At 52.1% G+C, this 12,692-nt stretch overlaps 1 protein-coding gene across 1 annotated transcript; it reads left to right on the top strand.

The window, feature by feature from the left end:
* Positions 1-8,983: 8,983 nt before the first annotated feature.
* On the top strand, positions 8,984-12,426 carry LOC132820082 (fat storage-inducing transmembrane protein 1-like). Its single transcript, XM_060832002.1, has 2 exons — positions 8,984-9,488; positions 10,783-12,426. The coding sequence occupies exons 1-2, from the start codon at positions 9,244-9,246 to the stop codon at positions 11,540-11,542; spliced, it is 1,005 nt and encodes a 334-aa protein (XP_060687985.1). The 5' UTR covers positions 8,984-9,243; the 3' UTR covers positions 11,543-12,426.
* The last annotated feature ends 266 nt before the right edge of the window (positions 12,427-12,692 follow it).

Below are 12,692 nucleotides of genomic sequence, written 5' to 3'. Positions count from 1 at the left end.
CTCCCCAAAATGGGATTGTAATTTAGTGGTCAAGGAGGAAACATTGGAATAGTATTTGCATAACAACGACTCTCAATCCTGAAGTCCTATCAGTGGAAATGATATAAATTAATGCAAATAATTTCACTCCATTAGAATTATACTATAAGACCATAAGACATTGGAGCAGAAATTAGGCCATTCAGCCCATTGAGTCTGCTCCACCATTCAATCATGGCTGATAGGTTTCTCAACCCCATTCTTCTGGCTTTCTCCCGTAACCCTTGATCCCCTTAATACTCAAGAACCTATCTATCTCCGTCTTAAATACACTCAGTGACCAGGCCTCCCCAGCCTTCTGTGGCAGTGAATTCCATCGATTCCCCACTCTCAGGCTGAAGACATTTCTCCTCATCTCCATTCTAAAGGGTCTTCCCTTTATTCTAAGGCTTTGCCCTTGGCTTCCTAGTCTCTCCTAACAATGGAACATCAGGCCATTCAGTATTCTGAATGTTTCAGTTAGATCCCCCTCAACTTTCTAAACTCCATCGAGAATCAACTCAGAGTCCTTAAATGTTCCTTATTTATTGAGCTTTTCTTCCCTGGGACCATCCTCATGAACCGCCTCTGAATACGCTCCAGGCCAGTTGGTCCTTCCTGAGATATAGGACCCAAAAACTGCAGACAAAACTCCAAATGTGGTCTGTGCAAATTACAGACAGCAGTGTTCACGCACGCATTGGGAAACACAGTAATTTGAAACGTAGTTAGACATGTTCACTGGGTAATGTTGGAGGCAGAAATATGATGAAAAGTTTCTAAACAAGTCAAAAATTATGTTTTGGTGCTTTGTAGTTCTCAGTTGCAACAACCCCCTTTTCTCCTCTGTGCTATTTGTATCTCCTGCCACAGAGGTATATCCAACAGGCTGTAGTTGGGTTTCCCGGGATACTTTGGGAGGGGACACTGCAGTCTCAGCCATACACAGCAGAGCTGGCAAAGGTGAGCTCTTTGATGAAAGTTCCCATGGCACCTATTGGCACACAGGCAATTACACAGGCCCCTGGAGGTGAAATACCCACACAGAGGCTTGTACTCCATCACCAAGTAATTCTTAATTTACACATAAATGGACCGTGACTATTGTACTGCCTCATACAGAGTCAGGCACCACAGTGTCAGTATCTCGAACACTCCTGTTTATATCTGTCAGCCAGGGCTCCCTTATTGGACCAGATCAACATCCCCAATGAAGGAACTTACACGCTATGAGGTTCAGCTGGCTGACTTTGTTACAATCACAAGTGGAATGTCTGTCAGGATCAGGAGATCGGGGGGTGGAGGGTGGAGGAGGGAGTGGGGGAAAGGCAATGTTCACCCTCCCCATGAAGGTCAAGCAGCCAGGTCTGCACACAGTAGGGCCTCAATGAGGCAGTGTCTCTGCTAGGACTGTACCCATCCATTGCCTTTTATTAGATGGGTGATAGGTCACAGAGCAAGCGGCAAATAGGACTGAGCAGGGGTGGAAGGAGACAGTGGTCTGATGTTGAGCTGGAAGCTGCTTTCCAATGCTGAGTCCCTCCGACAGTGCAGCACTCCCTCTGTACTGACCCCCCGACAGTGCAGCACTCCCTCAGCACTGACCCTCCGACAGTGCGGTGCTCCCTCAGCGCTGACCCTCTGACAGTGCGACACTCCACCAGTACTAACCCTCCGATAGTACAGCACTCCCTCAGCACTGACCTCTGACAGTGCGGTGCTCCCTCAGCGCTGACCCTCCAGCAGTGTGACACTCTCTTAGCACTGACCCTCTGACAGTGCGGCACTCCCTCAGCACTGACCCTCTGACAGTGCTGCACTCCCTCAGCATTGACCCTCTGACAGTGCGGCACTCCCTCAGCACTGACCCTCCCACAGTGTGGCAGTCCCACAGCACTGACCCTCCGACAGTGCAGCACTCCATTAGCACTGACCCCCCGACATTGCGGCACTCCCTCAGAACTGACCGTCTAACAGTGCAGCACTCCCTCAGCACTGACTATCCAACAGTGCGGCACTCCCTCAGTACTGACCCTCCGAGAGTGCAGCACTCCCTCAGTACTGCCCCTCCAACAGTGCGGCACTCCCTCAGTACTGACCTACAACAGTGCAGTATTTCCTCAGCACTGACCTACAACAGTACAGCATTCCCTCAGCACTGACCATCTGACAGTGTGGCACTCCCTCAGCACTGACCCTCTGACAGTGCGGCACTCCCTCAATACTGACCCTCCCACAGTGCGGCAGTCTCATAGCACTGACCCTCCGACAGTGCAGCACTCCCTTAGCACTGACCCCCTGACATTACGGCACTCCCTCAGAACTGACCCTCCAACAGTGCAGCACTCCCTCAGCACTGACCTACGACAGTACAGCATTCCCTCAGTACTGACTATCCGAGAGTGCGGCACTCCCTCAGCACTGACCCTACAACAGTGTGGCACTCCCTCAGTACTGACCCTCCAACAGTGCAGTGCTCCCTCAGCACTGACCCACCAACAGTGCGGCACTCCGTCAGCACTGACCCTCTGACAGTGCAACACTCCATCAGTACTAAACCTCCGATAGTACAGCACTCCCTCAGCACTGACCTCTGACAGTGCGGCAGTCTCTCAATACTGACCCTCCGACAGTGTGGCACTCCCTCAGCACTGACCCTCCGACAGTGTAGCACTCCCTCAGCACTGACCCTCCGACAGTGTGGCACTCCCTCAACACTGACCCTCCGACAGTGCAGCACGCCCTCAGTACTGACCCTCTGACAGTGCAGTACTCCCTCAGTACTGATCCTCTGACAGTGCAGTACTCCCTCAGCACTGACCCCCGACATTGCGGCGCTCCCTCAACACTGACCCTCCGATAGTACAGCACTCCCTCAGCACTGACCTCTGACAGTGCGGCACTCTCTCAATACTGACCCTCTGACACAGTGGCACTCCCTCAGCACTGACCTCCGACAGTGTGGCACTCCCTCAGCACTGACCCTCTGACAGTGCAGCACTCCCTCAGCACTGACCCTCTGACAGTGCGGTACTCCCTCAGCACTGACCCTCGACATTGCGGCGCTCCCTCAGCACTCACTGTCCGACAGCGCCGCATTCCCTCCATCCTGCCTACAACAGTGCAGCATTCCCTCAGTACTAACCCTCTGACAGTACAGCACTCCCTCAGCACTGACCTCCGACAGTGTGGCACTCTCTCAGCACTGACCCTCCGACAGTACCGCACTCCCTCAGCAATGGCGCTCCCTCAGCACTAACCCTCCGACAGTACAGCACTCCCTCAGCATTGACTATCCGATAGTGCGGCACTCCCTCAGCACTGACCTTCCGACAGTGCAGCGCTCCCTCAGTACTGACCATCCGACAATACAGCACTCCCTCAGCAATGACCCTCCGACAGTGCGACGCTCCCTCAGCACTGACCCTCCGACAGTGCGGTGCTCCCTCAGCACCGATCCTCCGACAGTGCTGCACTCCCTCAGCACTGACCTTCCAACAGTGCAACACTCCCTCAGCACTGACCCTCCAACAGTGTGGCGCTCCCTCAGCACTGACCCTCCAACAGTGCAACACTCCCTCAGCACTGACCCTCCAACAGTGTGGCGCTCCCTCAGCACTGACCCTCCAACAGTGCAACACTCCCTCAGCACTGACCCTCCAACAGTGTGGCGCTCCCTCAGCACTGACCCTCCAACAGTGCAACACTCCCTCAGCACTGACCCTCCAACAGTGTGGCGCTCCCTCAGCACTGACCCTCCAACAGTGCAACACTCCCTCAGCACTGACCCTCCAACAGTGTGGCGCTCCCTCAGCACTGACCCTCCAACAGTGCAACACTCCCTCAGCACTGACCCTCCAACAGTGTGGCGCTCCCACAGCACTGACCCTCCAACAGTGCAACACTCCCTCAGCACTGACCATCCGTCAGTGCGGCACTCCCTCAGCGGAACTTTGATTTCAGCTCTGTTTTTTCCTTCTATGCACTAATAGCAGCCTGTAATGATCTCCGTGTAATTATACCTGTGTTGAGTGTAGCCCTGCTCAGTGTGAGCTGTCAGTAATGTTGACATATCCCCACCTCCACTCCCTCGGTATAGAAAGGGTTAATTCTGTCCCAGTGGATGAAGGCTTTGCCCAGCACTAGCTTTGGGACGAGCTAGGTACTATTTCGGGGCTGGGTCAATCTGTGCTAATCACCCCCTGATCTGATCCCCTCTCTCATACTGCTCTCTCTCTCTCTCTCCCTCCCTCTCTCTCTCTCCCTGAGCTATCTTGAGGCTGGTACATCAGCCTTGATATTTTTAGCTGGTTCAGTCAGGGGAGCTGACTTCGGTCATGTTCAGATCCCGAAGGGAAGTCCAGGGTATGATCGGAGTGCAGGAGATTACAGGGAGCGAGAGTGAGTGAAAGAGACAGAGAGAGAGACAGAGAGAGAGAGAGAGAGAGAGAGAGAAAGAGAGACAGAACAAGAGAGAGAGAGAGAGAGAGCGCAAGCAAGAGAGGGAGAGAAACAGAGAGAGCAAGAGAGAGAGAAGGAGAGAGACAGGGAGGGAAAGAAGAAGAGAGAGAAAAGAGAGAGATAGACGGAAAGAGAAAGCAAGAGAGAAGGAAAGAGAAAGATCAAGCAAGAGAGAGAGACAGTGTGGGGGAGAGAGAGATAGTGTGGGGGAGAGAGAGAGATGGGGGGGAACCTGTCTTCTCTCGAGTTTTGAAAAATGAGAGGTGATCTGTTTGAAACTTAGAAAACACAGAAAAGATGCAGGGAAGCTGTTTCCCTGTTCATGAATCAAGAACCAAGCTTGTTCAAGGAACAACTACTGCGTGGCCTTGCTCAGTATGTAGCTGACAGGCAGGGAGGAAGTGGTTGAGTGAGCGAGGGAGCCGTGGTTTGAACCTCTTGTCAAGAGGAAGAAGAAGGCTTATGTAAAGGTGAGATGTAATGGTTCAGTTTGGATGCTTGCGAGTTACAGGTTAGTTAGGAAGGACCTAAAGAGAGAGCTAAGACAAGTCAGGAGGGGACATGAGAAGTCGTTGACAGATAGGATCAAGGAAAACCCTAAAGCTTTCTATAGGCACATCAGGAATAAAGCAATCATGAGAGAAACATTAGGGCCAATCAATAATAGTAGTGGGAAGTTGTGCGAGGAGATAGGGTAAATGCTAAATAAATATTTTTCTTCAGTATTCACACTGGAAAAAGACAATTGGTCAAGGGGAATACTGAGATACAGGCGACTAGATGGAATTAACTTTTACAAGGAGTAAGTGTTAGCAATTCTGAAAAGTGTGAAAATAGATCGGTCCCCTGGGCTGGATGGGATTTATCCTAGGATTCTCTGGGAAGCCAGGGAGGAGATTTGGCTTTGATCTTTATATCGTTATTGTCTACTGGAATAGTGCCAGAAGACTGGAGGATAGCAAATGTTGTCTCCTTGTTCAAGAAGGGGAGTCGGGACCACCCTGGTAATTATAGACCAGTGAGGCAAAAGTGAGGACTGCAGATGCTGGAAACCAGATTCTGGATGAGAGTGATGCTGGAAAAGCAGAGCAGGTCAGGCAGCATCCGAGGAGCAGGAAAATTGACGTTTCGGGCAAAAGCCCTTCATCAGAAATAGAGGCAGGAAGCCTCCAGGATGGAGAGATAAATGAGGGGGGTGGGGCTGGGGAGAAGGTAGCAAAGAGTATAATAGGTGAATGGGATTGGGGATGGAGGTGATAGGTCAGAGAGGAGGGTGCTGTGGATAGGTGGGAAGGGAGATTGGCAGGTAGGACGGGTCATGAGGGTGGTGCTGAGCTGGCAGGTTGGAATTAGGGTGAGGTGGGGGGAGGGGAAATGAAGAAACTGGTGAAGTCCACATTGATGCCCTGGGGTTGAAGTGTTCTGAGGCGGAAGATGAAGCGTTCTTCCTCCAGGCATCGGGTGGTGAGGGAGCGGCGGTGAAGGAGGCCCAGGACCTCCCTGTCCTCGGCAGAGTGGGAGGGGGAGTTGAAATGTTGGGCCACAGGGCGGTGGGGTTGATTGGTGCAGGTGTCCCGGAGATGTTCCCTAAAGCGCTCTGCTAGGAGGGGTCCAGTCTCCCCAATGTAGAGGAGATCACATTGGGAGCAACGAATACAATAAATGATATTAGTGGATGTGCAGGTAAAACTTTGATGGATGTGGAAGGCTCCTTTGGGGCCTTGGATAGAGGTGAGGGAGGAGGTGTGGGCACAGGTTTTGCAATTCCTGTGGTGGCAGGGGAAGGTGCCAGGATGGGAGGGTGGGTTGTTGTGGGATGTGGACCTGACCAGGTAGTCACGGAGGGAACGGTCTTTGCGGAAGGCAGAAAGGGGTGGGGAGGGAAATATATCCCTGGTGGTGGAGTCCATTTGGAGGTGGCGGAAATGTCGGTGGATTATTTGGTTTATGCTAAGGTTGGTAGGGTTGAAGGTGAGCACCAGGAACGTTCTGTCCTTGTTACGGTTGGAGGGGTGGGGTCTGAGGACGGAGGTGCGGGATGTGGACGAGATGCATTGGAGGGTATCTTTAACCACGTGGGAAGGGAAATTGCGGTCTCTAATGAAGGAGACCATCTGGTGTGTTCTGTGGTGGAACTGGTCCTTCTGGGAGCAGATACGGTGGAGGCGGAGGAATTGGGAATACGGGATGGCATTTTTGCAGGAGGTAGGGTGGGAAGAGGTGTAATCCAGGTTGCTGTGGGAGTTGGTGGGTTTGTAAAAAATGTCAGTGTCAAGTCGGTCGTCATTAATGGAGATGGAGAGGTCCAGGAAGGGGAGGGAGGTGTCAGAGATGGCCCAGGTAAATTTAAGGTCAGGGTGGAATGTGTTGGTGAAGTTGATGAATTGCTCAACCTCCTCGCGGGAGCACGAGGTGGCACCAATGCAGTCATCAATGTAGCGGAGGAAGAGGTGGGGAGTGGTGCTGGTGTAATTACGGAAGATCAACTGTTCTACGTAGCCAACAAAGAGACAGGCATAGCTGGGGCCCATACATGTGCCCATGGCTACCCCTTTGGTCTAGAGGGAGTGGGAGGATTCAAAGGAGAAATTGCTCTGGGTGAGGACCAGTTCGGCCAAACGAATGAGAGTGTCGGTGGAAGGGTACTGCTGGGGACACTGGGGGAGAGGAAACGGAGGGTTTGGAGGCCCGAGTCATGGCGGATGGAGGTGTAGAGGGATTGGATATCCATGGTGAAGATGAGGCGTTGGGGGCTGGGGAAATGGAAGTCTTGGAGGAGGTGGAGGGTGTGGGTGGTGACTTGAATGTATGTGGGGAGTTCCTGGACAACTGGGGATAGGACAGTGTCAAGGTAGGTAAGCAAAGGCAGCCACCAGGTTCTCCTGATAGTCACCAGCGAGCTTTCACTGCTCTGCACTCCATTGGGAAACCTGCAGAGAGTTGGCCACAATGGAAAGGACATTGTCAGTTAGGTTGAGGGAGTGGGCAGGTTCATGTGGAGAAATGTGAGGAGATCAGGTTGGATCAGAAGAACATGGACAGACAGTCTCAATGGAAAGCGACTATTCCAGAGGGGCTGCAGCCTCAAACAGAGGGCTGAACGCCCTCCTCCTGTTTGCATGCACCAGGCTCATGAAGGGGATTGAAACAACAGCACTCCCACACTTGTATCTTTCCCCCTCCTTTTTTCCCCACTCTACTCTTCCTTCTCTCCTCTCTCAACCCACACCATTTTCTCTCCCTCTTGTGACCCATCTCTCCTATCCCTTCAGCTTCTCTTTTTTCTTCCTCCCACCTCTGCCTTCAGCTCTGTCCTCTCCCCTCTCTCTGTTTCTCTCTCCCCTTCACTCTCCCTACCCGCCTCACTGTTCCCTACCCTCTCCTCCCTCGCTTTCTTCCAACTCACATCCCTCCTTTTTCTTTTGCTTTTTCTCCTGTGCTCTCCTCTCACCCAAACTCCCTTTCTTGAACTAACCACCCATTCCTCGAAAAATCCTTTAAAATTGCTCCCACTTGCTATCACAGAAGAAGCTTCCCTGGAGGGTCGGAGGCTGAGGGCTGACCTTATAGAGGTTTCTAACATCATGAGGGGCATTGATAGGGTAAATAGGGGAATCGGCACTAGAGGGCATAGGTTTAGGGTGAGAGGGGAAAGATATATAAAAAAGAACTAAGGGGCAACATTTTCACACAGAGGGTGGTACGTGTATAGAATGAGCTGCCACAGGAAGTGGTGGAGGCTGGTACATTTGCAGTATTTAAAAGGCATCTGGATGGGTGTATGAATAGGAAGGGTTTCGAGGGATATGGACCAAGTGCTGATAAATGGGACTAGATTAGGTTGGAATATCTGGTTGGCACGGATGAGTAGGACCGAAGGGTCTGTTTCTGTGCTGGACATCTCTATACTCTATAACTCTAAGTTACTGTTAAAAAAACAATTTTCAGTTTTGCACTCATCAGGACAGATTTACAAGAATGCTAAATCCTCAAGGGAGCAATAATTTATACGGCCTGAGAAACAGAGTGGTGATTGTTTGGTGAGTGCCAAGCATCGCCATGGTGAATGTGCCAGGGAACAGTTTACCCCCCCCCAGAGCTTTTGTGTGAGTTCAGGAAAGAAATTCCAGTCAGAAGTTTGAGGGTCAGAGGGCAGCTGTGAGGAACTGTCGATTTCTCCGTCTTGAGCTCACTCACCCCCCTCTCCCAACACCGTTCCCGCCCTCTCCCGCTCCCCTTGAAGATCTGAGGGAGCCAGTCTGACAGCAGAAGGTGGTGAGTAAGTGAGGGGGTGATGTCTGTTGGTGGGAGGGTATGGTCAATTCTCAGGGTTATTCCTTTCCCCTCCTCAACGATGATGTTGGTAGGAATTATCTCAGTGTGAGAAGGGTGGATTCCCTCTGAATTGCCCACGGGAGCTGCTTGGGAACAGCTGCTGCTGCTCTCCTCTGTGTGCTATTTTGGATCGCATTCCTCTGGTGTCAGACTGTGCGCCTGTGCTGAGGGATTGAGCAAGAGCAGAGGACAAGGGCAGGAGAACTGTGAGTCTACTGGAAGGACATTAGCGGCGAGGGACAAATCTTTGGGAGTCGGTGATGAGAAAGTGAGGGGCTCGAGAAGGAATGAGAGAGGATTAACTGGGTGTGAGCGAAATGGATCGAAAGAGAGAGAGAATATGGAATTAGCTGAGACAGAGAGAAAGAGGGAGGGAGAATCCGTACATTGGCAATCTTTCTGATTTCGCTGGATGGGTGAACCTTGAAGATGAAGCTAAAGGGCTTTTGGCACTCCCTCTGCTCGTGTGCAGTAGCAGAGAGAGAAAAGTGCAGGGTGATCCTCTGGGATGCCCTGGTGTTTGTAACTGACCAGATTGCCGCAGTCCTCGGAAGCCCGATCGTGCGAGGTTATTACCACCTGTGGCTGGCTGCGTTGGTCATCTTCGGGCCTCTGCTCCAGTTTTACATCAGCCCCAGGGTCATCTTCGCCAATAAAAGGAACTACTTCCATGTGTGAGTATCGCACGCTCCCTCTCACGGCTTTCTCCACTTCCCTCGGTTCACCCCCTTCCACCACAATGCCCCCCTCGATGGGTTTAGATCCCACCCCCTCCACCTGATGCTCTGCCTCTCTGGTAACAGTAGTTTATCTGAGTGGAAATGTGGAGATTAGTGTGGAGATGTTTGACCCTTACTGGGATGGGAAGGGCTGGGTGTTGGTGGGCGCGGGGTGAGAGGTTCAGAATCCCTCACCATGTCGTGATCCTGCTCCGTAACCCCTCGCTTCTCCTGTCCCCAAACCATAGGCAACTGAGTATTCTGATTTGTTATCATAATTGATAAATATTTCTTTTTTTATTATTCCTTCTCTGTCTCCTCCCCTTCTCTCTCTCTCTCTCTTTCCCCATCTTTCCTGTCTGTTCTGGCTCTCTTTCAATCTCTCTTCCTTTCTTCTGCATCCCCACCCACACATCCCTCTTCCTCCACCTATTCCTCCCTCCCCTTTTCTCCTGGCTCTTCCTTCTCTATCACCCCCCCCCCCCTCCCTTCCCTCTATCAATCCCCTTCTCCATTTCCTTCTACTTTTCCTCCTCTTCCACACACTCTCTCCAACAATCTCTCACATCCCCTGTCTCTTCCCCCCCCTCATGTCTTTCATCTCACTCTATCATCTTTCCCATCATCCCTCCCACTATTTCCTGTCTTACTCCCCTCCCTCTCTCTCCTTCTATCTCTTTCCTCCCACTATCTCTTCCCCATCTCCTCTCCTGACCCAACACTCTCACACTCTCTGTCTCTGTCTCTCTCTCCTCCCTCTATCTCTTCCCCCATCTTCTCTCCTCTCCCTCCATCTATTCTCTTCTTCCTCTGTCTACCCACCCCTCTCCTCACCCTATCTCTCCATCTCTGTTCTTCCTTCATCTATCACTGTCCCCTTGCCCTCATTTCCCTCTCTCCCTTATCCATCTATTCTGCCCTCCTCTCACTCACTTGGTCTTTTTACTCTCTCTGTGGATTTCTCACTCTCTCTCTCCATCTATCGCTCCCTCTATCTCTGTCTTCCCTCTTCTATCTCTTTGCCCTCATTATAACTCTCTGTCCATCATTCCCCCCTCACTTGCTTTCCCCCTCCCTTTCTCTCTGCCTCACTCCTCCCCCCTTCTCTATCACTGTTCCCATCTCTCCCTCATTCTCTCACTTTCTCTCTCTCCCTCATTCTCTCACTTTCTCTCTCTCCCTCATTCCCCTTCTCCCCTCCCTCTCTCCCCCATTCTCCCTCTCCCCTTGCATCCCCCCATCCCTGCAGGCGGCTGGTGGAGTGCTGCTGGTCTTGGACGGTGTTGTTGGCGGGAGGTTATGTGTTGCTGCTGAGCTCGGGGCCTTCAGGCAACCCGCTGCCGGCCCTGAAGCCCCTCAGTCGCCTGGCAGTGGGGGCCGGTGTCCGGCTACTGTGTGCCCGGGCCTTCTCCTGGATCGAGGAGGTGACCGGATCGTGCTTTGAGCCTGCATCCCGGGGCCTGCTGCTGTTGGTGGAGGAGGAGGAGGCAGGAGGTGAGGCTGGAGCTTGGGCCTGGGCCAGAGCTGCAGGCTGGGGCCTAGCGGGTCGCCGTGCTGCCTGCCTCCTGGAGCCGGGCCGCCTGTGGCTGGGCTATGAGCTGTCTGGGGACACCTTCATGCTCTGCTTCGCCTCACTGGTGCTAGCCGAGGAGCTGTCAGCCTTCCAAAATTACCTGGGCGCTGGGCATACGGCCTGTGGGCCCCTCCGGCTGCTCTTCCTTCTCACTGCCACCTTCCTGCTGCTCTGGAATGGCCTGCTGCTCCTCTCTGTCACCTTCTTCCACCGATACTCCCAGAAATTAGCCGCTGCTGCCCTCGCCCAGCTCGCCTGGCACCTCACCTATCGCCGTTGGTACCGGTGCTCCTGGTCGCCAGGCTACCCTGGACAAGGCCTCACCTGCCCCAGGCCTGGCCCATACCCCGGGCCTGGGCGCTGTGTGTGCGGGGCAACCCGCAGAAGGAGCTACACCTGGGACCCAGCCTCTGATACCCTCCTGTACCGGGAGTGAGGGCCTGGGCTTCCCCTTTCACCCAGAGCCCAAGTCAAACAGACATCAGGTGGGGGTCAGGTATCAAACCCCAACCCATCACAACACGCACCCTCCGACAGTGCAGTACTCCTTCAGTACTGACCCCCCAACAGTGCGGGGCTCCTACAGTACTGACCCGCTGACAGTGAAGAGCTCCTACAGTACTGACCCTCTGACAGTGCAGAGCTCTCTCTGCACTGACCCAATAACAGTGTGGCACTCCCTCAGTGCTGACCCTCTGACAGTGCCCGCTCCCTCAGTGCTGACCCTCTGACAGTGCGGAGCTCCCTCAGTGCTGACCCTCTGACAGTGCCCACTCCCTCAGCTCTGACTCTCCGACAGTGTGGAGCTCCCTCAGTGCTGACCCTTTGACAGTGCCCGCTCCTTCAGCACTGACCCTCTGACAGTACGGAGCTCCCTCAGTGCTGACCTTTCCACAGTGTAGACCTTCATTAACACTGACACCTAGACATGCTGCTGTCCCTCAGTTCTGATCCTCCAACAGTAATAAATATATGCGTTTCTTTATTACTGATATTACTTTGAGGAGTTGGTAGTCATCTCCTTCCAGAACTGTTTGCCAAAGCTTGGAAATGTTACTTAAGGCTTTGAGCTGAGATCCTGATCGCTCTAATTTCATTCTGAACGTCAGACACACTCTTGGCTGAAAACTACTTGTGTTTGATGTCAGGACCGTGGTTTGAGCTTTGTATACCTACTGTTTGGGCATTGTACCCGTGTGTGTTTTGGATACTATTCAAAAACTGTTCTGTTTCTTCACAATTTATAAAGGATTGTGTTGGGATTAATGGGATTATGCTTTTATTGCTCGTTTAAAAATCTCTGAATTTGTTTTCAAAGTCTAAATTATTTTATTGTCATTTCTCAATAAACGTCTATTTTATTGTTAAAGCAAAAATCTGCAGCAGGGCACACTTATGTATCAGTGAGGGACCAAAACCTTTCAACTAACCAAAACAAAACAAAAACTGAGAAATCAAGCCAGGTTCCTGTTTGGGATCTAATTTATCCAATCATAATATGTATTGGGATCATAACACAATCAAAAACTAAGGCATGCAAAGCAATGAAAACTTGTCATGTGCCAGGGGTTTGGAAATATTTCAGG

This window comes from Hemiscyllium ocellatum, chromosome 11 (assembly GCF_020745735.1).
Source record: "Hemiscyllium ocellatum isolate sHemOce1 chromosome 11, sHemOce1.pat.X.cur, whole genome shotgun sequence".
NCBI classification, from domain to species: Eukaryota; Metazoa; Chordata; class Chondrichthyes; order Orectolobiformes; family Hemiscylliidae; genus Hemiscyllium; species Hemiscyllium ocellatum.
This window is presented reverse-complemented; position numbering and strand designations above follow the sequence as displayed.

Excerpts from the sequence above, each read along its gene's own strand:
- LOC132820082 (XM_060832002.1), top strand. The coding sequence starts at position 9,244 with ATGAAGCTAAAGGGCTTTTGGCACTCCCTCTGCTCGTGTGCAGTAGCA. Across the intron at positions 9,489-10,782 it reads AAAAGGAACTACTTCCATGT|GCGGCTGGTGGAGTGCTGCT; the intron begins GTGAGTATCGCA and ends CCATCCCTGCAG.